General features: G+C 38.7%; 1 protein-coding gene across 4 annotated transcripts in view; it reads left to right on the forward strand.

The window, feature by feature from the left end:
* LOC105452573 (epidermal growth factor receptor) overlaps nt 1-26,340 on the forward strand; it is a 153,008-nt gene that overhangs the window by 121,955 nt on the left and 4,713 nt on the right. For 2 of the 4 annotated variants that reach the window (XM_011693803.1, XM_011693802.1), the window contains exons 2-7: nt 5,139-5,494; nt 22,375-22,710; nt 23,626-24,010; nt 24,265-24,944; nt 25,243-25,372; nt 25,842-26,152. In XM_011693803.1, coding sequence (XP_011692105.1) covers nt 5,344-5,494; nt 22,375-22,710; nt 23,626-24,010; nt 24,265-24,944; nt 25,243-25,372; nt 25,842-26,152 — 1,993 coding nt within the window. In that variant the 5' untranslated portion in view covers nt 5,139-5,343. Of the gene's footprint in view, nt 1-1,557; nt 1,611-5,138; nt 5,495-22,374; nt 22,711-23,625; nt 24,011-24,264; nt 24,945-25,242; nt 25,373-25,841; nt 26,153-26,340 lie in introns of those variants that run through there. The other 2 variants (XM_011693804.1, XM_011693805.1) reach the window with 2 other exon arrangements.

Here is a 26,340-nt window from a genome sequence, read left to right on the forward strand (position 1 = left end):
TATTAATATATATATATATTAATATTAATAAATATATATATATATATATTAATAGATATTACTAAATTATATGTATACCTCAAACGAACTTTATTAAAATATTCGCTAAGCCATTTTTTGTAATACATAAATCTTCTGTGTATCACTCATTTACATTAATTTTAATCCTCTCAAAAATATAACTGTTTTTAAAAATAAAAATCATCGTCGGGATCAGCAGACAAAATCTTAGAACCTCATTCGCCTTTCCTTCTCTCTCTTTCGTGTGGATTAGCACATTGTTGTTCCTCAGACTCTTCAATTGTTTGTCTTCCGGTATACACGCGCATTTCTTGAGCGCCCTTATATCTCGCCGTCACCATTGTCGTGCAAACGTTACACGGCCGGCGCTGTTAAGAAACGGCGACAGAAATGGGGAGCGTTCACCCGCATACAAATTGATCCTTTTTGCTGGCGGACTCGCGCGTCCTTAGCGGCACCTACGGCCGCGCTCTCTCCCTCACGATCCGCCGAAAAACCGGCCCCGGACACACGGGCTACAAGGGGGTTGTCGCGTTTTGTGGAAACAATCAGCAGGTTGTCGCGAAACAAGGATATGAATGCATAAGCAGCGCAGTTAACACGGTTGCATGCCGTGTTCACCGGCTCTCTTTTTGTTTCGTGCCCTCCCTCAAAGGACGCCGCTTTTGTGCCCGAGTCCGACCGAGTGCGAGGGGACGGAGGGAATGAGGGTCGGTAAGACGAAGGACGAGGAACGTATAGGTCCTCGCGACGATATATACGATCGATGTCGCATGGCAAAATCTTTTTCTCTTATTGTTTCTCGAAGCTCCTCGCCTCTACGATGCTTTGCGTTAGTCTCCCTTCGAAGGACCTTTCCCTTTCTCTCTCTCTGATTTCGCAGAGAAAAATTCTGAACTTTTTTCTGATTACCAGGCTTCTTTCCCTTAGCTTGAATTTTTTTAAATATCTTTGTTTTTTTTATTGATGATGCCTCATTATTGGTGCGCTTGTATGTGTCATTTAAAGTGTAAATGAAATTACTATAAAGTATGCAAGAAATGTCGCTGTGTGAAGCTATATTTAAAAAATCCAAATCGATATTTTCTATGAATTTTATAAATGAAGTTTCCTGCTTTATACATAGCTATATATAATCTAAGGTAGATTTTAGTCCTTCGGCGAACATTTAAATATTGTAGAATAGTGTAAAGTAATATTGTATAATTTTTCGAAGATATATGAAACAAAGAAGAAATGGGCCGAAATTTGTTCATTCCAAAATTGGCGAAATTGGCCAAATTATGAGCTTTTCGAGTAAGAGAATAAGTTGAAAATCTGATTCTGTCCGTTTAAACTTAACGGATCCCCAGAGAAGGTTTCTCGCTGCACCATTTCTTCCACACTCCTAACAGCGGTTCTCACTTGGAAATCTCGCTTACACGGAGAACCACGCCTCTTAATCTCCCCTTGTAGACGTTGATAAAAAGCCCGTGCGATCGGTGCATACGCCAGTTTGCAAACAACAAACGCGAGAGTGCACGGCGTCGCCGAGAGACCGACGTCGTTTTTCGCAGGGCGCCTTCGACGTTTACTTCTTATCGGATCAGGTATGAGGGAAGGGTAGATTACGCAGGTACACGTTGAGAAAAGTTAACGAGGCCTGGAGCGGACACGCCTCAGACGATCAACGATTAGTCACTGAGAAGTATCGAAGAGAACGTACTGATCTGTTTGGTGCAACAGTGACAAATGCGTTTCGCTTATGAGAAACGAAAAACGCAAGAAAGCCTTCGTTTTTTTTTTATACAGTTTATTAAATCGTGATTTTATCTGGAAGTTTAACACAGAAAAGCTTAGAATAATATAATTCGAAAACGAAAACTATATACATACAAGATGCCCAGTATTAATGTATGCCTTACATAACATACGTATACGAGACTGAGAATTGAAAAAATAAGAGAGAATAATAGAGAAACGAGAAGAAAATTTATCGATATTTTTGTTATCGTTTATGTCACATTTAAAATGTATACATTATATTTACATGATAGTTTAAATGTAATGACAAATAAAAATTGAATCGATAACGAAAATACGTAATATGTTGTATTAAAAGCAATATTCTATCACATACAGTATGTTTTACTTAAAAACACAGCAAGTACCTGTTAAAAAATTAGTTAAATATGATCTTTACCTGCGGAGACAGAAGTGATACGTTGTGATGGAGAGCCGCGTGGATATTGTTTATAATGTTATACGATCGCTCAGCTGCCAGTAACAGGAGCTGACGCCGTTTTATTTCTTATCGCGACTGTAAATTATTATATTTCGTGGTTTTCTTAATCGCGGAGAAATTTCACCACTGAAGCGTCGCGAGTCGCAAAACGTGTCGCAAGTTGAGAAAGAGAAATGCTTCTTTCCCTCTCCCCCCCCCCCTCCTCCGCAATGCAAAAACATTAACGAGTTCTTATTATGCAAGTTACGGAAATTCATGACACTTTGTCAGATTGTATCTAGGTACTAAGAAAATGTACGTCTACCGTCATTAATTCTCCTGTCGGATCTTTGAAATTATTTTTCTTGCATTGTGTTAGCAAGCAGGCAAATAATCAATTTCTATTATAACACTATATTGAGAAATTGTTTCGAGACAAAATGATTGCGACAATAACAGAATGAACTTTCTACTAGAAAGAGCTATTATATTAAACTTTCATTATGAAAGAGTGCGTTATAGTATACCTATAATGTATATATCTAATAATACAGTGTATACTTAAATTTATGTTTACTCGAGTCGCCACCCTTTACGCACAGACTCTTGTAAAATCGCGAGACGAATAACAAGAAGATTTAAAATATGTTTATGCTATGCGCGCGCTTTGCGTCACGGTCGCAATCAGAAACAGCTATAAAGATAGGATTAAAGGCCCCTGAGACGAACGATAAAAATTTGCAAGTCCCGGCCGTGCAATTAAGCGAAGTGTCGACGGCGCCCCCAGTCCTTTGAGTTCGGGTTAATTCCGCCATTCGAACGGTATGTCTGAAACCGGTTCGCCGCCTCGTATAATCCGCGTACCGTGTCGTCGCATTTCTGACGGAGTCACCAGTGCTATGCAAACCCTGGTGATTTACAAATGTAACGTGTATCAGAAACACGTTCACTATTCTGTGTCAAAACAAAGAAAAATCTTGAAAGTGTTGGACTTTCAAGTTCATTGAGATAACGGAAAGTTTTATGTGTTATTGTTAGAATGCAAACATGTCGGTATATTAAATCGATTCCCTCTGTTTTCTTTTTTTTTTTGCGGGTTCGTAATGGTTTGCGGAAACGTCTGCACCGCGTGGAGACTCGTGCACACGCGACATGTTACGATCGCTGTTATTCGAGCGGCACTCCGGGATCTCCCACGTTTCCCGTTGGCAGACAGCGTGGTACCGCGACGACCGAGGAGAATCGCGCCGCGGAGGGCGGAGAGGAACACGTAGTAGCACTATCACGAGCGACACGATCCGAGCGCCTTGTCGTCGACGGCCCGTCGTCGGGTGTCGATCGTAATTAATAGGGACGATCCGAAGAGGCCGACCTTAACGAGACACCGGCAATCAAACTGCCGCCGCCGCGCGCGCAGCCCGACGTCATTTGTTTAAGTTAATCCCCGCTTGTCGCAATCCGAATAAGGCAACTCGTGTTTCGCTACTCCGCGGGGAGTGCGAAAGAACAAAGAGGGATACCGAGTGAGTGCCCGGAATGATCTCTGTCCCTGGATGAGATCGCGACGAAAAGGAGGGAATGGAGAGACGAGAGAGAGAGAAAAAAAAGAGGAATGAACAGACGAGCAGACACCTGCTGTTAGCCGCATTGTCTTCCTCTCTTTTTCGATCTTCGCCCTCCCCCTCCCCTCTTCTTTCTCCGTCATCATCCCCTCGTTTTTCGCGTCTTCGTTTCTTCTTATTTCTCCCTTGCCATCTTCTAGCACGGTACATTCCGTCGAAGGTAGTCCGCAAACGAGGCGATGACACAACACTACCGGTCTATAGAGAGACGAGTGAATGTTTTTTCGTATAAGCTGCACGCTTTTTTGATGTTGAGGGTTGGAGACCGAGTGTAAAAACCATTTGACGCCGATACAGATTAAATTAATGAGAAGCGGGTTGTTATACACGGTAAAAACGTGAGGTTAAACGTTTAATTAAAACGAATATAATCTTCCCCCTTCGCTTGTACCTGTACCGTACAAAATGAATATTAATTTAATGCCTTTTAATTAATTACACAAGTAAATAATTTGCACGAAATTAATATTTGATGTCACCACCTATAACGTTAATGTTTATTTTCTTATAAAATAAAGTGGATAAATTTGTCCCGTTAATTAACTGGAATTATACCTATGGTTAAATTGACTTAAAATGAACAGCTTGCCCGGAGACGCGGGCATTATTTACGATTCTGTCGTGCTATTCATCAGAGCGCCGTATACGACATGCAACGCATATTACGTGATATGATAGAGGCTGCATACATAGTATTATTCAGGCGGATATAATGAATATCGTTGCCGGGGTAGTTTAGAAACACGTGCTGCAAACACGCCAATCGGCATAACTCATTTTACTGGCTGATAGTTATTGATTTACACGCGTAACTCGCGAAACACTTCAGAAGTGCTAATGAAAATAACCAAGATTTCAACGCGGGATGATTTACACTGATTGTCTTCCGCGCCTCATCTCTCGCTTAATATTCGCATAAAAACGTACATAACTATATTTTCACCGAACATTTAATTCCAAATGTGATTGTTCAAATCTTTTGTTATGGGCACCCTAAACTTTTCTTTCCGTTTAAAATATGCAATACTTATCTTGCATCAGTATATATAAAACTCACGAGGATACAGCTAACGCGTGGTGAAAAAAAAAGAAAGTGAACAAAACATAGGTAAATGAAGTTCACGGCACCGTTTCTCCTTTTTTTTCTCTTTCAATGCAAGGAGAGACCAAGCATAGGAAATTATGCTAAGAGATTAGAGAGTCGCGTTTTATCAAACGCACAGCGAGCAAATGCATTGCTCTCTTAACATCGTGCGCTACTTTTCCACTGATTGCCACTTTTCTCATTTCAGACACTCATGACAACTTTAATGCCAGACATGTGACATGCACGGTGAAGAAGGGAGAGCGATGGCAGCGGCGGAAACAGTACTCCGAAGTTCCTCCGATCTTCTCCTTGTTCGTGACAATCGGCGAGTCCACGAAGCAGAAGAGGGAATCTTCACTCGGGTCACCTTGGCAAGGCCTACGGGTTCGTGAAGGGCATGAAAGCTCATCATGTTCAACCACCGACACGGGCCACGAGCGCTGTTGACCTGCAACTTCCTCGGCGTCACATTCCTCCTACTGATCGTCGCCGGTAGCTACGATGCGTTAATTCAACCGAGTACTACAGATGTCAATTCAACCGAGTTCGTCAAAGGGAAAAGTGAGTTTTATAGCTACTTTCCTTATTCGGAAAGAGAGAGAAAGGGAAAGTTGCAAAAAAAACGAATTACGATCGATTTGAAAAGTATTATAACGAGTAAAGATATACCAATAAGTAAGTATGAATATTTGATCGTAATTCTTCGGTTTTACATATAAAATTGGAATAAATATAACAATGCAATATTTTTCAGTGTTACAAAACTAACGTATAAATTATAGAATTATTTATTTACGATTAAACATAAACTATTATACATTTTTAATCATTTTTACCGTTTATTTTAAAGATTTTATAATGACTATTGATTTTATTATTGGAAAATACTATAGCATATATTTATTCCATCTTACAATTGATACAATTATTAGTTTAAATGTTTTATAAGTATTATTTTAAGTATATTTATTTATCATACAATTAGATTTACTTTCTCTTTTTTTTATAACGCAAGTGTTCACGTTCGGAGCGACAAAGTCTCGCTGGAATGTGGTCATGTCGGTAATAAAAGAGAGACAGTAATCTTGCGAGCATCAGTGAATCTGACATTGTCGAAGTAACGTAATTTATCGAGCGCATATAAGAGTTGCTGCGAGTCAGCTTTTAGTACTAGTACGAGTTTAGCGTACTCTCCGTTCTTCCTAGCGGAGAACCCTTGGGTCGTAGATCATCGGGGCCGTCTAGAAAAGTAGAAAGCGAAGCGGTGCGCCGGCCGTCTCGGGCGTGGGCGTCGCTTGGCCGAAGAGTCCCTTTTACCCGTAGTACCTGGAAAGTACCGTTTCCTCTCCCATTCGGAGGAGATGGTAGAAAAAGGAGAGAATGACGAAACTCACGCCTCTTAAAATCCTACCTCTTACTCATTCGTCCCTGATCGAGAGCGTCTAGCGTCGCGCATGACCGTGTAAGTGCATCTACGAGCAGTGTGATCGAGAGTGTGGTATGGTATACGCACTCTCGCGCGAACACGTGGTCCGCACAAGAGCTTGACCCACATAAAGCCCGATGTTTACATTGGTGTTGATGACCGCCGCGAGATAGTCGCCATTAATTATCGCGTCGATATGTATCTGTTATCAACTGTCACGACGTGCGGTTCGAATGGATCACACACGCGGTTTGCGGAAGTTGCAGTTCCGAAGGCTTTGATGATTTCCTAATGAGATTTATCAAGTATCGATATAAATTAAACAGTTAAATTTGTATTTGGAGTTAAAATAGATTTTGAATAGGAATTAATTAAAATGTGAATAATAACTTAAATTGATAGGTATAGTTTTTTTTATATTAATTTAACAATCATATTTAAAGATAGTTTTATACAAACATAATTTCACGTTGATTTTAACGTTGATTTGTAAATAATCAAAAACGATCGGATTAATATTACGATAAAATAAGATGTATCTTTCAAACTCGATTTTAATCAACACTTGTATTAAAAATTATATAGGCGTAATAATTTAAAATTATAAAATCATAATATAAATTTTTTTTTCTATTCTTGAACGCAGCCAACAGCTGCCTCTTAACATTGCAAACATAGAGGCAGGTGCTTATTCCGGACACAGAATTTCTTTTGTTGGATAATCGCTAAAGAGCGGAACGACACCGACTTCACCCCATATTTTTGATTTATTATACGCTTTATGAAAATGTAGGCGCTTGGAAGCGATCATCAGCCATCTCAACGATGTTTTACTGGCTGATGAATAATAAATACGAATCTTCTTTAGAGATTTATAGCTGTTCGAAAGCGCTTAAAATTTTATTTTTTAGAAAATACATATATTCAGCGGACCCATCCGAATATATTTTCGCGCATAACGCTATTACTAACAATCTCTATATGAATGTTTAGTTCGATGGTGAAATCAAATCTTGCAGCGAATTCTTCGAAAAGAACTGTGCGAATTTTACGGACCGTTTTTAGGACTGCATTCGAGTAGCGTTCTGAAACGAATTGGTATATGATCAGCGGAAAGATTGTTAGAATGTCTTTCCATTAGCACAATAACCGGAGCGTGGAGGCTGCGCATTATGCGGCTGAAAAGTGCAGTTTGTCCAGCGCATTGAACAACCACCCAGAATTCGTTGCGGACGCGAGGAGATATCACCTAAAGTGGCCTCCATAAAGGTTTCCATTAAAATGATAAGCCCCGAGTCGATCTCTCTCTCTATCCATTAGGCGGGAATAAAACCTCCGCCATGTTGCTCTACAGCCTCTATTTTGTTGGAAGAGAGAGGATGAGAAAGACAGGATGAGAGACAAACCATCAGAGAAGCAGAAAGAGAGAGAAAGAGAGAGAGAAAGAAACGATAAGATATTCGGTGAGGGAGGAAGGATTCACCTTGAAGGGATTATGGTGCCGCAGTAAATTAATCGGCCGTCTTTATCGTTCTCGGCTTTTAAGGTATATCGCGTTTCGGAATAAAGCGTCTATTAAGAGGCGAGTGCAGCCCCGATAATCCGCCGCGTAAAGACGCAAGGATATTATTTACGCGAGAGAATAAAGGGAGACGTCCGGGACACGTCTATTTTGAAAAGTCGAATTTCTTTGGAAAAAAAATCGAGTGCCCCCGCTTGACGCAGCAATTTCAGAATTCATCCTCTGACGTGTACCACGGCTTTGATCATGCCGACTTTCGCGCATATAGGATAGAACTTTTCTGACGTTCATTACAGAGCTCATCAATTTCTGCCCGACCTCGATAATCATTCGGCGTGACTTGTATTATTTGAAATCTCGCGATTACTATGCGTATTTTAAACTGTACTTACACTATTTTATTTGGTTTAATAGCCATTAAATTTATATTTTAGGGATATTTTTAATATTGAAAGCTCTGTGCTCTCTGGAGTAAAAATGGTTCTAAAAATGGAATAAATAAAATTAAAATAATTCTATGATAAAATGTTTTATAATGTTTAAAAGCTTCTATTTTATCATATCTTTTAAGTATATTAAGTAGAATGGCGACAAAAAGTCATAAATATTAATGAGATTCGGTGCTCCCTGCAGCTCTTAAAGTCATTGCTTATTTAATATGCTATTTCTCAAAGGAATGAAAGAATGCTTGATTGGCGCCGTAATCGAATCCGTAAATGAGCGTACGCCAAGAAATTGACAAGGTTTCTTGCTCGTACAGCTCTAGTCAGTCATCGCCCCGAGCTCTTCATTTATTTTATATCTTCAGCTTCAGGAATAATCGACGAGCAGCGAGAAGTTTTATTCATTATACCCCCCGGCCACGAAGTACAGTGTCCTATTTCACTCACATTTGCGTACCGATCTAATCTTCGAATCTCGAAGAATTCCTGTCCCTTCGGTCCAGGCACTTCGATACCGCCGGGGCATCGGTATCATCCCTTTGATCGGTCATATTAATTATTACGGCATTTCTTCTTGGGTGGCTAGGGAATCTCGCTTTCTCTTCTCGCTTGCCTGCGCCAGGTTTCTTCGCCTTCGACGGATCCTTCGGCAGATTGTATCTTCCAGCGTATCCAGTGCAGGATAAATAAGGAGTAAGTAACGAGACGGTCGCAGAGGAGCAGGAAGAAAGATTATCGAAGGCATAAGCATGAGAGAGCACCCGTCGAGGCAGAAGCGAGATATCGCGCGATGCGTTATACCGTTTTCTCGTTCGACTTATCGTCGTCGGTCGTCGTCGTCGACGTATATGTGCGCGCAAAGACCAGACAGGGGACATCTGGGAGGCATACCTTAATTGACCGTTCGGAATATCGACGAGATCCCAGAGACGGATTGAGACGTCACATTTCCGAGGGACGCTCACATTTTTTGCCCGCCAATGAAATATAACCGCTCAATATGCCCGGTGGATTTATTTATGTACTTGGGAATTGCGTCACTGGATCCGACCAAGCTCGAAGCACCACCGCCGCGTTTCTTTTTTACCGAAATTCCTTCTGATACGTTCTAAAAATATCGATATATCTTGGTAATTTGTGACCATCTATTCATCTTATTTTCTTTTTTTTATAAGAGTCTTAATTGAATCTCATTTATCATCACTAATAACTAATTAATAGCAATTTTTCCTCCATTCTTTAAAGTTTTAATATAAACAGTTTGAGGCGGCGAACTGAAAGATTTATATTATTTATAGAGAGGTATAGATACAGATTGAGATACGGATTCAAATTTTCTAAGATACTTCTATCTTTTTTACACACATATTTTTCCGTGTGCTGAATATTTACCCTGCTTATAAGAAAATTCCGTCTTCAAGACCTTATTATTATTATTATTATTATTATTATTATTATTATTATTATTATTATTATTATTAACCAGACGATTTTAAACCTATCAAAATAGTTGATCGATTCAGAATAAGTAATGAACACGCGGTGATTGTGCAAACGCGCGGCTCTACGACCTGGGATTCAATTGAGGCAGCATTCCAGGGAGAGATTGCACACGCGGTATAACAGATGAGCCGATTCTTATTAATCATTTTCGCCTGACGTCTCTCGCAATCTGCCTGGCGGGCATTTCGCGGGCTCGTGCGACAATCCCGCGGTGAAACCGGGTAACAGGTGGCCTCACAGGTGCTTCGCTCGGCGACTTAACGGCCTCGCCATTCGTTTCGCCAGCGTTCGACCGCGCCGGGCCGAACTCGCGTATCGCTTGTGATATGAATGCACCCCGTCGAAGGGTTAATCAAGGGTTTTGGATCGCGCGAACGCGCGAGAGCGCCGCGACAATGGGCGTCGTCGGTTATGATCGAGGCGAGATCTCTGAATGCCGCACAAATGGAGCTGTCAACGTTTCTTCTTAAGCTGCACATTGTATGCCGGATCAAAGAGAGAGAGAGAGAGAGAGAGAGAGAGAGACTTGAGGCAATCGTCGTCGATTGACGTGATGACGCGCGAAAACGCGACGATGAGGAGCACTGTCTCGGATTTTGTGTATGACAACGCGGCGTCATTATTCAGAATGAGAGTGGGATATCGGCGAGAGGTGCTCGATGGGACGATGCAGAGAATATACCTAATTTGTCTTGAATATATATAAAATGAAATGCATCATGTGATATGACATACGTGATATGCAGTTTCTCTGTTCTGGAAAATAATTGATAACATTGTATTAAGTCTACTTGCAATTTTGAGTAAATATACTTGAGACTATCCAATAATATACAACAAGAAATTTCTTAGACTTGCAATTATTTTTCTTTGAACTAACATCTCAGACACTCTTGCTTCATGTGATTCAATTCTTATTTTATTTATTTCTTCGATATCTCTGCTTATTTTTTCTCTTGTATCATCTACTATATACATATGTCACTTATATCTATATTTTTGAAGTATTGACAATACGCGGATATATGATTGATATGAGAATTCGTAGGCGAAATCGTATATACGGTACGTCACGTCGGTCGGAAAAAAAAAGGAACAAAATCTTCCCATCATCCATAACCGAATCTGATAGCTGCCTCGCCCCGCATACGTCAAACGGCAAAGACGAAAAATTCTTTAAACGATCAGAAGATGAAAGATGTAGCATTTGTTGAAAAGCCAGTCAAACACACGGTTCTTGCGCTGCAAGTTGACTGCTTGATCGATGGCGAACATCAGGTCGCCCATAGGCACCGACAAGTCTAGCAGAGAAATGTGGGTGGACGACGACGGGACGATGAGGGTGAGAGGCGTGTGGGTGGCTTTTTTCGCATTGATCGCACCGGGTAGAATCTTACGGAAGACGAACTTAAGCTGAAGAGAAACTGACACGTGGCAGTCCAGTCGCTGCAAAATGCAAACGCGACGACTAATCTCTTCGTATATTACGCAGAAAAATTGATATCTTCGCATTTCGCCCAGCGAATTCCGATTTCAGGAAGAAGTTACGTTGGATACACAGTGCAGTTAACTGCGCATCAACGTGGGAAACCAAATTTCTTGTTTGAACTACGTTTCATGTTTTATCGGCCTTCCTGATGTGTTGCGACTTTAATTGCTCTTTAATTGCCCCGTCACTTAAACTTACCGCTTGCATTCCGCGATCCAGTGTGATGTATATGTGCGCGTAGTACAGACATAGTTCGTATAATACCGAGCACACGAACAAATTTCTGCTCAGTGCAGAGACGGAATTTCCCAACGTCATATTCCCATCGTAAGAACTCTTACTTAAAGTCATCTATCTTTAGGAGATATGTTGAGGAATTTTTATAGATTTCATGAACGTACAAATAAAAATGATTACTCAAATAATGATAAGAAATTTATTTTATATTCTTTATTGTTTAACAATTATAACACAATATAAAATTCTTAGCCAATTCATTTTCTGATGATTCTGACTTATTTTAATATAAATATCATTATAAAATTTAATTTTGAGAAATATTAACACATATCTAGAATTGAGAAGAATTTACTTGGTAAAATTTCTTTTTAATAGACTTGCTACGTACACATTTTTAACGAGGTTTAGTTTGTCTGCCATAAATCGGCAATTGATAGGGATCGTCTCAGATTTAGTCCTTTCTACAGCGAAGGTAAATTTCTCTTGAAATTTCGCGCTTTCCCAAGCTTTCGCGCAATCTTTCCCACAGTTGAAGAGTTAAGCCCGCGAGGCGTCCATCAAGCACTTGAAGCTACACGCACGACGTTAAAAGGGACAGGTAATTTAGCGCGCGTTACGAAAGGACGAAAGGCGCTCGGTGCCGCACGATGCTCGATCAGGGATGTTAAACGATACCGGCCCGAGGTCAGATATTCGCGCGGGATCTACGTCGCGGATCGGGTAGATTATTGCACGATGCCGAGGAGATATAGGCGTACGCCCACGTTTAAGTGTTATCGGCCAGGCGATCATCGATCGATGATCGCGATCGCGCGAGTTAAATCTCGGGGGAAAAAAATCAACGTCTCTCGAAATCGAAATTCGATTCTCGCCCGGATTATCGCAAGTCTGAAAATTATATAAGAACGATGCAAATCTCTCGACTCAATTTTCGGCTTTGTTTGATCTGAGAAATAATACTATAAATCATTTTCAAAAAGAAACTAACAATGTTCATTTTTAAATATTTAGAATTATTTAAATAGATAGGTAATTATTATATGCACGCATTAAAAGACATTAACACCAGAAGTTTAATTTAAAAATGATTAAAAACTATAATAAAATGCAGAATTTATACATTTTTAGCGTTTTCTTCCACATGATTGCGAAAAATTAAAAGGAAGTCGAATTGGTCGTCAAATCTTAAAAGATTTAAATTAATTTTTGAACAAAAAATAAAAACGATTGTATATAATATATAAATAAAAATTTAATGATTGATGTTGTTCATGCCATAGTACGATATATCGAGAGTTATAGTTTAATTATAATGATCTTTCTTGTTGTCTTGCATGTTAACACTTCTTGAGACGACAGCCACGATGTGACCTCGATGTCTATCTTCTTCCTCTTCAACGAACAAAGACATTGAAAAGAGACGTAATTTCTCTCAGAGTAGTGAATCTCAACAGCAGGTCGACGCCTGCTGCGAATTCGCGCAAGATGAATCCATGTCTTTTACCCCTGCACATATTCTTGCCTTGACTATTGAATTTTACTCGCAACTATTCCTTCGATTGTGAATTTTCTCCCTTAAATTTAGTATACATTACACAATTTACGAAAAAAACAGTATTATAAATTCCTATCAATTCTCTAGAATCGATTGCTCACAAGAAGATGACATTATTCAAAATTTATCCATAATAAAAAGAGATTTTAAGCTCCTTTAAAATGTAACGATCAGTTATTAATTAGCATTAATTAAATATTCTTTTTTATGATGCAGATTTGTAAAACTGCAATAAAAAAGGATATACACGTGCGTTATTAGTGTATATTTCACATTATTTTATCTTTGCATTTTGATTTAATTTTGATTTTAATCGCCAAATTAAATTACAAGATCAAATTATATTGAATATTTGAGTAAAAATACAGGTACTGCACGGTTATACGATTAGAATTCATACTATTTGAATAAATATCGATAATATGTTGGTTTATTAGCATCACACACACATATTAAAATGTTTCAATGTACACACGTTTATCTGCAGTTAAGTGATTCCAAAGGCAGACAAAGCGTCGTGTAATTGCGAGTACAAGACGCTCGTATATCAAAATCTTCGCCAGACCAACGACTATGGTGGAAAGCACTCAGGCAAGATTGTTATCCACTGCGCAAGTTGTATGCATCAACAAACGAGGGTTGCAGGCGATTCGAACTCGTGCGAGTTGAACATACAATGCAGCCTATAATACCACTTTAACAATAAACATAATTTATGCCGTGCTATTATTATTTCTAATATTATCCAAAGAGTCTCACAGCTGCACGTAACTTGAAAAAACAACTAAATTATCTATTTTAAATAATTAAAAATCGATGGAGAGTTATATAAATGGATATACATGTCATGTACAAATATCATATACATACATATAAATCTACAAATTTTAAGTTATGTTTATAACAAATTAAGTTAAAAGCTCAGCAAATTAATATGCTAATTGAATGCAGTTTTAAATAACTAGCGAAATAATATATAAATGCGCTTATCGCGAAAATGCGACGCGCATTATGTTGCAACCCACTATAACACCTACTAAAGTATCTTTCGACGAAGAAAGAGCGTTTATTACCGTAAGTTAGATTTCACTTCTCCGCGTATTAGCATTCGCGAACTGTATGAGAGAAATCTATTTCTCTTCAGATGACAGCGGCGCAGAGTTCTCTTTTGGCTAAATAGCATATAAATCCTAGCCGCCTAACGTCACGCATTGAATTCGGAATCAATGTTATCACGTGCAATCTAGTTGGACAACGCAGTGGAAAGCATTAACTCTCCGTCATCCAGCGATTTTTATAACTCGCCCTATATAATACCATTGTCACCTCCTATTTCATCTGCGAGGTTTAACACATCTGTGAATGTACACACATAATTGTAGCTGTCATTCACGTAAAATCCGCTAGAAGTCATTGCTCATTCGATGAAAATACTTTCTCAAATGTAGTGAAAAATAACCGTTACTTCAAAATATAGGTATATTTATAACAAAACGATATAAATTACTGTTATAATTATACTAAATATGATTCTCTATTTGAATTAAAAAATTTTTACCATTTTAAGATAGATGAATACATTTTGTTTTATTTATTGGAATATTTGATTCACACATACACATTGCTTTTAATAAGTGTTACATAATTGTTTCTACATCATACAGATAAAATTTAGAACAAGTACTTCACAGAAAAATTGAATAACAAATTTTTAAAGGCTACACTCTTTTCTTTTAAATAGAAGATTAAAAAAAGAATAATTTCGAAAAAAATTAATACATTATTTTTGTAATAAAAATGATTTTTCATAGTAAAAGAGACTTAAAAGTGATAACGTTTACGCTAGCAGGGATCGAATAATCGATATTCTATACCTGAGAAACAAAAGTGAGTTCTTGTGCCCTTTCTGCGAACGCGTGGTCCAGCTTGGCTGCTGAGGTTACCGAGGTGAGATGAGAGAAAGAGAGAAGCAGAAGGAGCCGCTGGAAGACAGAGGTGGAGCGAACAAGATGTAGCGAATGTACGATGTATCGTCGAGAGTGAGAGAAGCGAACAAAGCGCATTCCACGCGCCATCATTTGTTCCTTGTCTGCGCCATCCTCGGTACTTCATTTCGATTCGTCATTATTTCCTCGCCTCACTTTGCGCTTTATTAATGCGCGAAAGTGAAAAAGGAAGGCAGCGTCCGAATGATTTTTCTTGAAAACAGTCTCACACCGCGTTATGATATCGCTCTGTGAAGTGACCTGAAGTGAAAAATTGGCATGGGTAATACATGCGGCATTACAAATTATTGCCATATAGGCAAATGTAATGTTATTAAATAAACAATATACTTTTTAAACATGCGCGTCCGCAAACTTGCTCTAATATCTTTAACGTAATTTTTGTTATATTACATTACTTTATTACATTCTTAATTTTCTAGAAATAAAAAACGAATTTAAGATTTTATGTATAAAAGAAATCTGGCATTTTGAATATCTGTCATTAGGGAAATATTTATATGGTGATTCATAATAGAGTTTACAGATTTTCTCTAAGTAGATTTAAATTTAAATTTAATTTTTGTATTTTATATAATCTGTTATTCACCTAAACTAACTCTATTATCTGTATCGAACAAGGTAGTCATGAAACACTTATTGCGGCTTATATTCTTGTGAGATAGTCTAGATTCTGTGACTGTACGATAAGACAAGATTGTGTAAAAACACTTCTTTTGACAGCGATAATTAAAACCAGCTTGCAATTCATACATATATCATAGCCATCACAATGACGTTAAAATCCGAAGTTGAAATTTATTAAAGCCAATTGTGAAAAGTGTTTTTGTCTAGAATATTACATCGTAATTTATTAAAAACTAATAAAACTTTCAATGTTATCTTTCTGAATAAAGATAAAATTAAAACTGCAGCAACAAATGGGCTTTAGAAAATAATAAGCATAAATTTCAGTTATTCTCCTTCGAGTTAAATAATTTCTCAAATCTTTTTCCTTTCCTAGATTTTTTTTTTTTGCGATTCAGGTTATCTTTGATTCTTCAATTACATGCCTCAGACAAAAATGCATCCGAAGGGTTAATTCGAACGTAACGCACCGCGAATGCCGGTGGCGCGAAAAGGCGAAACAAGAGGAGGAGGGAAGAGTCACGATCGAACGGGGCGACGTGAATAAAACGCCGCCGCACCGTCGACATAACGAAATCGAAAAATGAAGGTACACGAACTCGCGCGGAGACGTACCACATCGCAGCCTTCAGGCCGGCCGCGCCACAGGGAGCGGAGGAACTTAACCGCAGACTCGAAAGCAATAAACCATAAAGCTATTAATGTTACGCCCTGGGATGGTTACGCCACGGTTACAACGTATATATACGCTGGACTTATACAACCCCGGCTCGGATGTATCCCTCTCGTCCTTCGCGTTCACCAATCCCGCGCCGAGGATCTGTATGCCAGGCCGGCCAGGAGTAGTTGCAGTCGAACGATCGTGATGACAAAGCAATTCGTTTTGAGTCCCGGCGAAAGCCTATAGTATCGTCCAACACTAGTCATGAATTAGAATACTTTCAACGTCACAATGACAAGACGCTTCGGTGAAGAGAATTGGCTGCCGCTCGAGTCGCGAGTCAAATTGATTGGGTGATAATCTTGACTCTGGATTAAAGCGTTTTAGTTAGACGATCAATTTGAACGAGATTGAATTATGAAATTGCTCCTTGCGTTTAGAAATGTTTAAAAATTTTGAATGGAACGTAATCGAATGCGAAATTATAATGTGTGTATGTGTGCGTGTGTATACGTGAGATTAAGCATTTTATATAAATATATTATATATTATATACATGCATATAATAATACATGTATGTATATGTAATGTCGATATCTACATGAACTTCTCATCTTGAAGCTCATAGCACGGTTCCGCTTGGACGCGAAAACCGTTACGTTGCGAATACATGGAGATTGGAGCTTCGCTTTTTTTCAACGCATAGTCTTCCGTATTAATCGCAAATGATTCTACGTTATGTTTATCCAAAACATGTGACGAGCTTCTACATTTACATTCATTTTTATTAAAAAATTATGTGTTATGTTATCCTGATATTTTATATGAAATTCTTTTCAAAGTGGAATTTGAATTAGTCTTCTGTTCAATAGTGTTCGATCTTAAATTATTGTTTCTTTTTCGAGAGATTTTCCAGCCTTCTATGTTGTCTTCGTTTGAAACATGCTTTCTACTATGAAATCCACTATAAAAAGTTCACTCATCTCACCTTTTCTTTTTAACACTTATTAAATTCTTCTTTAAAAAGTGGAAAGTTTTTCATCTTATATTTCTTGTATTCCTTTATAACTTTTATTGTTTGTTAATTCAAACTATTTCTCACTTTTGCTTTATTATGCTTTTATACAGTTATTAACCTACTTATTATTATTTTTGTATTTTGCTCATGAGTTTTCCTCGAAGTAATAAATTGCTTTCTCCCCCTTCTCTCTCTCTCTCTCTCTCTCTCTCTCTCTCTCTTTCTCTCTCTCTCTCTCTCTCCCCCTGCCTTCCTCTCCTTTTTATCTCTCTTTCTCTTAATTTTTTTTATCCCTACTCCGAAATCCTTTCTCACCTTGAATTCTCTTTTTCTTTTCTTTCTCGAGTTCGAACCAATAGTTATTTCGCGCGTTTACGATACCCGGATTTTATTTCGTCGGGCATTTAGCCGCAGGGCTCCGTTTTACAAGGGAGACTGAGAGAAAGAGGAGGGAAAGAGGGGGCCTTAACACCTAGAAACGATCTCGAGATGGTGGGGATTGTGAGAGGCTCGACAGTATCGATGTTTACGAGCTCAAATAAACGGCGTCGCTGCCGCCGCCGCCGCCGCCGCTGCCATCGGCGTGCGGTTATTTCGTATTACTTTGGGACTTTAATGGAGAAGGGAGCATTTTAAAGTGCCGCATAAAAATCTCTCGATGTTCTCCCGCTAGAAGGTGGTCGAAGAAACCACGTATGACTCCGTACGACGACGTACTGTTTTCTCGTTCTCACAAAAGGAACCTCACCGCGGGATTTCGGCGTCGCGTCCCGCCGGCCACTTGTTTCTTCGCATCCTACGTCTCCCTTATCTCTCACATTTCGCGATATTTTTTGTCAGATTTATCGTTCGCATTTAAACCTGCGAGATTTGAGATTGCAAAATTCCAGCCTTTTGTTGCCGTCCTCATTGTATAACTTTGTTACGCATAAATATCTTCTTTGTAATACGCGAGAAGACTATTCTACTCTATTAACTTACACCGGAGTTCTTTTAAAGTACGAATTAAATTAACAGCCCTATATCTCTTTTTCCCATATTTTTCTTTATTATTTTATACAACTGGCCAAATTCATCTCCTAAGCGATTGTAAGAGATAGGTATTCACTCAGCGAATTATGAAATACGCGAAAAGACCTCTATTATATCAACTAACGCCGGAGTTCTTTTAAAGGACGAATGAAATTAAGAGCCCTGTATCTCTTTTTTTCATACTTTTCTTTATTATTTTATATAATTGGCCAAATTTATTCCCTAAGCGATTGTAAGAGATAGGTATCCACTCAGCGAATGAAATTAGTATTCTAACTATGATCATCACTTCTATAAATGCCAAACTACGATAACTACTTGCAGTTAGTTCTAGCGGCGAGGTTGGAGGGGAGGGGTGGTTTCCTACGAACCTCTCGCATAATGGTAAGGAAGGCGATATTCGCGCCACGCCCGTAATCAATATCACCACCGCCATTGTCTTCGGCTGCGGTGCAGGCGTCATAAATTTGGCAGAATGTTAATTCCACGCGAGCGGCTCTCGCCGGGCAATTTTCGCAGCCCCGCCGTCGGGGATAATCAGCACGTTTCTCAGCCGAGGTGTATCCCAGCCCCGAGGATCTAATGATGAATTTCGTGCTGCGCGGGTGAGCCGAGCCTCGGAGCTTGTAGGAAAACAAGAACGTGGAACGTGTCGGCCCGCCGACCTTAACCGACACTTCTCCGGCGCGAACTTCTCTTCCACTTTCCTCCTGTCTAAACGTCCGTGCAGCCATCACGCTTGCGGTGCCCCTTTTTATCGGACCACCTTCCACCGCCAAGCACGCCGTGCCGAAGCGCCCATAAGTTCCTCCCGACGTGTCGACTCGAGCCGCTCTACGTTTCGGTTTAGGTCCATAATTCGTTTACCGGATAGCATCTGTCGACTGTATTAGCTCTAAATGTCAGTCACGCGATACACTGTTCATTTTTAGCAGCAGCGACTGCTAAAAATAGACAATAAAATGGACAATACAAACTTAGACATATTTTAATTTACTTATATTACTTGAAATTTATTATTTCAGAGTTCTATAATAATACGTGTATTCTGAATAATTGAAATGCTAAACTTTGCAAATCTAAAAAAAGAACGAAAATATTTATTATAAGATAGCAAATTATCTGACGAGAGGAAACATACAAAGGGGCAAATGATATTATTCGAGATGACATGATCAGTGCTTCCAATTAACGCAAGTTGCCCTTTATGTAATGTATTCTTATCTTGCACCATCGAGAATGCGAACACGAGCTCATCTGACTTTGTTAATTAATCTATTATAATTTTGAAACGTAACAGCATTTTGTAGAAAAAAATTCATCGAAGCAAAACATTTTTCCTGTTTATCAAACCATGGCCTGTTTTTTTATTTTATTGCAGAATATTTTTCTCCTTATTAAAAAAAAAATCGTCAGACAGATATTTCAGCAAATATTCGCAAAAAAATCGGATAGGATTCATGATCGATACTTTAAGTATTTTCATTATCATTCTTGATATTAACTATGAAAGTTTTATTTGTTAAATACAGAGCAATCTCTCTGTGCGTCAAACGATAGATCTTGTAATTTCACAGCGGTATTCTCGCTTCGACGAAAAATCGCAGGACAAATATTTCGACAAATATTCGCCATACCTCTTCATTATGACAATCAAGTCGTTCATCTTCCATGCGGCTCGAGTCTCCGTGAGACACGGGGGTAGAACACGACAGAAAACCTGCGCGGTCCCCGATCGCCGATGCAGATCCACGCTCGGTCTGCATTCTCGGGGCTCCTGGCGCCATGCCACGGTACGCGCATTTGGTATCCCGTGACTCTCTCTCTCTCTCTGAGTAGCAGCTGGCCGATACAAATACATGGGTACCTCGGGTTCGCGTTCGTTCCGTCGGTTCTTTCCCTCCTTGGTCCTCCGATCTCTCCGACATTGTCGGCAACGGAGGACGCGACGGGTCTTCTTCTATACGGTACACCCCTCCTGCAGGAACCAATACCCCTCGCGCAAGAAGGATGTTCTTACCGCGCAATTATTTTCGCATGATTCCGATCGCCGGTTAGATTAAGACCGCCCTTTCGGCACCGCGTGCCGATCGCGTCCGCTGGTTTGCGAGGACTGTCCGCGAGGACTGATGCGAGTGCGCGATTTAAGCTGCGAGCAAAACCAAATTCCGGGGGAGCGAACGTGCGACTATGCTCTCCACGGCGGCGGATCATTTTCTTGCTTCGCGAGGAATTTGCGCGAAGCTATCTAATAAAGCCTTGGGCTCTTTTCTATATGGCCGTTTTTACGTGCCAAGGAGAATTCACTCGTTCGGTTAATTTCTATATAACATTCTTTGCGATATTTATAATTGTGTCAATTATTGGGTTGCTGCAGGAAGAATTATACTTAATTAGTGAGACAATATTTTTTCAAAGTATCTTGATTTTTATTATAGGTATTATTATAATACTTGTAGAAATAAAATAAGTTATAAGTGCGATAGAGTCTTTAAAAAGGCACAATTTTTTCTGTTGTTGAATCAATATCAAAAATTGTAAAAGAATTTTTCAAATTATTTTAAATATCTCACATATTTCTATCCAGAATTCTCTTTATAACTAGTAAAAAATATAATAAGCGTGTAGAAATTTGTTACATGTAATAAATATATTTTATATTAATATGTAATCTTAATTACTTAATAAAAAAATATAATTTTAATTTATTTGAAACTATATCAATTAAACGTAGATTTAAAAATACTATATAAAAGAATCATATTTTATTATTATATTAAATTTTAACTTTTTATTTATACAAAATTTACATAAACGTATCTGTCTTAAATTTTATTATATAAAAAATTGCATAATATAAATAATATTCTGCAATGACAAACGTTACTTACTTTCTCTTCTAAGCTCGGCTAAATAAACACTTACATTCTTTCAAGAGAGAATCGTAAATTAATTTTAATTTGTATATGAAAGTAGCTTATATGGGAAGTTTATGTGGACGTCTTTCAATGTTAATATCAATTCTTGTGGATATACGATTAAATGACCGTTTTTGCCAGAAAGTACAAGCAACTTCGTGGCTTACGGAAATTCTCTTGCCCCGTTCTGTAAGCCACGAACGTTTGCCATAACTTACATGAAGTATATACACGATGCCTTTGAATGTATTACGCCGGTCATTTGAACACAGTCAACTCAAGATCGTAATTGCACAACGAAATCACGGCGGCGCGTGTGCTGCATTTTACAGAGGTGGTTCGCCCACCGATATGACACGCTTCGTACGTAGAACTACTATCTATAGATCGCGGAGAATACTCTTTGACAGTGTGGGTGGAATCTACAGCTATCGTAATCGGAAATGAATTACGCGCGGTTTCTTTTTATTACATAAAGAAAATCTCATCTAATCTCGATATTCGGCTTCAATCTAAACCGTTATTTGAATTGCCCAATAAACTACTGTGTTAAATCTATCGTTACTATACTATACTTAGAAGATATATGCAATTTATGATACTCATTGATGTATGAACGAATACCGTTAGATCACCATTCATTAGCTTTAATATTAATTTGAATAAACGGAATATTAATAAATGAAATTGACGTAACCAAATAAATAGGATAAATTATGATGGGGATTAGAAACAAATTTAATTAAACTAAAGAATAATAATATAATAATAATTAATAAATATAGAGATTCACTCTTTAAATCACCATAATAAATGGTATAAATAAAATATATTATGTTGCTAACACTATTATTACGATTGTTTCCCTGGATTTTCTTATAGTTTTTACAATGAAGAAATTAAAAGTAAAATACAAACAAAATATTGATCTTTTTACATCTCTCTCTATATACATCTTACAAATTGTAACTTATACATGTTATTTTTTTTTTTGCGTATAGTTTGCATCGGTACAAATGGCCGTCTTTCCGTGCCGTCCAACAAACAACATCACTACCGGAATCTTCGAGACCGGTACACCAACTGTACTTACGTCGATGGCAACCTGGAGATCACATGGCTCCAGAACAAGTCCTTCGACCTCAGCTTCCTTCAATACATACGGGAGGTCACCGGCTACGTGCTCATCAGTCACGTGGACGTGCCCAGGATCATCCTCCCGAGCCTACAGATCATCCGTGGCAGGACCCTTTTTAAGCTCAATATTCACGACCACGAGTTCGCCCTCTTCGTTACAATGTGTCAAATGCACAACCTGGAGATGCCGTCCCTCAGAGGTAACGTTAGCCTACTTTATACCTTATATTAGCATTACGTCTTTAGACGTCTTCGTTCAAGTTCACATAACTCAAATAAAGTTCGAATAAATAATCTATCTCTAACGGTTCGTCTATCATCTATTCGTAATGTCTATCGTAATGTTTATCGAATAAATATACTTTAAAATTATTCAAAAAACGAATATTTTTTAAAACTACAAGTCTGTTCGCATTGCATGTACTGCAAAAGTTTTTAAGAATTTCAGGCAACGCGAACAGACTTGATATCTTCATTTTTTCTTTTTTCAATGCTCGAACATCTCCAAATTTAATCGATCATATTAGCCATATTTTTCAGCCATATATTTATTAGCTGTTCGCGGCTTTGTCTTCTAAAATAAAGCAGCCAATAAAAAATATGGCTAATGTATGGTCGATTTGAAGATATTCGAGCATTGAAAAAAGGGAAAGTGAAGATATTATGTCTGTTCAAAGCGTTGCTTGAAATTCTCAAAAACTTTTGCAGTACATTCAATGCGAACAGACTTATAGCGTTTTCGATTTGTTGACTCCGAGTCAAAATGGTCTGTTCTTTCTAGCGTTTCTTGCACACTTTTACTATTCTTTTAAAGCTAAAAACAACAGACCATCGACTCGGATCGAGTCAACAAATCGGAAACGCTATTATAGTTTTAAAAAATATTCGTTTTTTTGAATAATTTTAAAGTTTTTATTTATTCGATATTAATATTCATATAAAATAAAAACAAAGCTTATAAATATACAAATTTCATATTTCTTAATTCATCAAATTACTTATTAAAAATAATGCTATGTTAATCGGATAATATTTAGACGTGAAATTTAAGACAAACTATTCTGTTGTCTCGATTTGCGACAATATCTAACTTGTCGCGTTTGATTCTGTCGTAGATATACTCAACGGGAGCGTGGGCATGTACAACAACTACAACCTCTGCCACATCAAGACTATCAATTGGGAGGAAATAATCACAGGCCAGGGGGGACGGTATTTTTACGTATATAATTTTACGTCGCCGGAACGCGCGTGTCCGGCGTGCGACGAGAGTTGCACGCAGGGCTGCTGGGGCGAAGGTCCGGAGAACTGTCAGAAGTTCTCCAAGACGAACTGTTCGCCTCAGTGCTGGCAGGGCAGGTGCTTCGGTCCTAATCCACGCGAATGTTGTCATCTTTTTTGCGCGGGCGGTTGTACCGGCCCCAAACAGAGCGACTGTCTCGCCTGTAAGAATTTCTTCGACGACGGCGTTTGCACGCAGGAGTGCCCTCCTATGCAAAAGTAAGTCTTAAACATTATATGTACCTACAATATATCCTCGTCACAAGACCGACGTAAAATTTGCTGCGAAAGATATAATTTTTTTAACATAAATAACCAGACGAATATAACACTCTTCTGAAGTCTTCTAAGTACTAAATTTAATATATGAAAAAACTGGGATAAAGTTTGCCTATCGGATCCAGATTAATTACATGTTGAAATTAATAAGAGAATATATTAATAGATATTTAAATTGATTCCCTTAATTTCAGATACAATCCAACGACATATTCGTGGGAAGCCAATCCCGACGGGAAGTACGCGTACGGGGCGACCTGTGTGAGACGATGTCCGGAGCATCTCTTGAAGGACAACGGTGCATGCGTGAGAGCCTGTCCGCCGAAGAAGAAGGCGGTGAACGGCGAGTGCGTTCCCTGCGACGGTCCTTGCCCGAAGACCTGCAAGGGCGTGGAGAAGAGCGTGCATTCCGGTAACATCGACACCTTCAAGGATTGCACGATTATCGAAGGATCCATCACGATTCTGGATCAGAGCTTCGAGGGTTTTCAGCACGTTTTTTCAAACTACACGTTCGGCAAACGATACGAAAGGATGCATCCTGACAGCTTAGAGGTTTTCAAAACGCTGAAAGAAATCACGGGCTACCTCAATATTCAGGGGGCTCACGAGGATTTCAAAAACCTTTCGTACTTTCGTAATCTCGAGGTGATTGGCGGTAGAACGCTCACGGAGTATTTCGCGTCGTTGTACATCGTCAAGACCTCCCTGGTGTCCTTCGGTCTCAGTTCCTTGAAGAAGATTTATTCCGGCTCGATCGCTATTCTGGAGAACAAAGATCTGTGTTACGCGCAAAGCATCAATTGGAACGGCATCAAGAAATCGTCTGAGCACGAAAGCCTCTTGTCGAATAATCGAAACGAGTCTGAGTGCAGTAAGTATATAAATAAAGAGCTTTAAGTAAGCATAGTTTTTTCCTAATTTAAAGCTAATTTCTCTTTACATGTCCTCGTACATATTCTGAATGGAATTAAATTTGACATATTTATTATACTAAATTTTATTTTGAAAGCTCTTACATTTTTATATAATTTCGTCTGAAGATTAAATTAAAAATATGATTAATATTATTACGTAAACATTTAAAAGGCGTTTATTCAGTGATAATTGATAAATGAAACTAGATCGATTTTTATATGAAAAAATAATACGGAATATTATTTGAATTGCAGTTGCGGATGGCCTCGTATGCGACAAGCAGTGCTCGAACGAAGGATGTTGGGGACCGGGACCAGCACAGTGTTTGTCGTGCAAGAACTTCATTCTAGAAACCGACTGTGTTGAAGATTGCACCGCGCCAGGGTAAGTCGGCGAACGTAAAATTATATAACACGAAGTTGAAAATTCCAATAATGCGATTTCTGTCCAATCGAAATTGCTCCTCCATAGATCATGGATTGAAGGTAAATCGAAAATCTTCCGCGAGAGCTTAAGCCTCAATTTTCGCCGTTCTATTTTTCATCTCTATCCATCTCGTAAGCAATTTACGTGTGTAAATTGAGCACGTGCATTCTCATCGTAACTCACTGCACCTTAATTCGCACTTGTATTAAAAGAGCGAGTGGCATGAGTGGCAAACATTTCTAAACATTAATTACATTTAAACGATTTTTCGTGTGTGCCATTTTTTATTTTTGTTAATTCTTTATGCTTTGTTCCCTTTCCGTTATACTCTCTAATCTTTTTTCGTTTGCTCACTGATTTTATGTATTTTACTTCTTCACACGAAGTTTCGACGTCGGTTGACAATCGATTACGATTATGTTGCCAGAATTTATCAGGCGGACGAAAAGACCTGTAAGATGTGCCACGAAGAATGCGACGGCTCCTGCACCGGGCCTAATGCCGACCAATGCAACAAGTGCAAACACGTGCGGGACGGGCCGTTCTGTGTGTCCGAGTGCCCGTCCTCGAAGTACAACGACAACGGCCAATGTAAACACTGCCACGAGAACTGCGTAGGCGGTTGCAGGGGACCGGAGAACAACATAAGCGCCAACGGATGTCATAGTTGCGAAAAGGCAATTGTGAACGGCAAAGTCCCAATGGGATGTTTGCATAAGACAGAATCGTGTCCTGAAAGTAAGTCATACACGATAACTTTGCTTCATGACTTTTGTATGAACACATGAATATTTGTATCAATATGTTATAACGGAAAAACGTGACATTCTTATATACTCTCTAATCAAAAGATCAATAATTATATAATAATGCAAGAAGTTATTAATTCGTTTATTCTCATTAATTCTATAGCTGTTCAAAATTAA

The sequence above is a fragment of the Wasmannia auropunctata genome, unplaced genomic scaffold, assembly GCF_000956235.1.
Source record: "Wasmannia auropunctata unplaced genomic scaffold, wasmannia.A_1.0 LD336029.1, whole genome shotgun sequence".
In the NCBI taxonomy this organism is placed as follows: domain Eukaryota; kingdom Metazoa; phylum Arthropoda; class Insecta; order Hymenoptera; family Formicidae; genus Wasmannia; species Wasmannia auropunctata.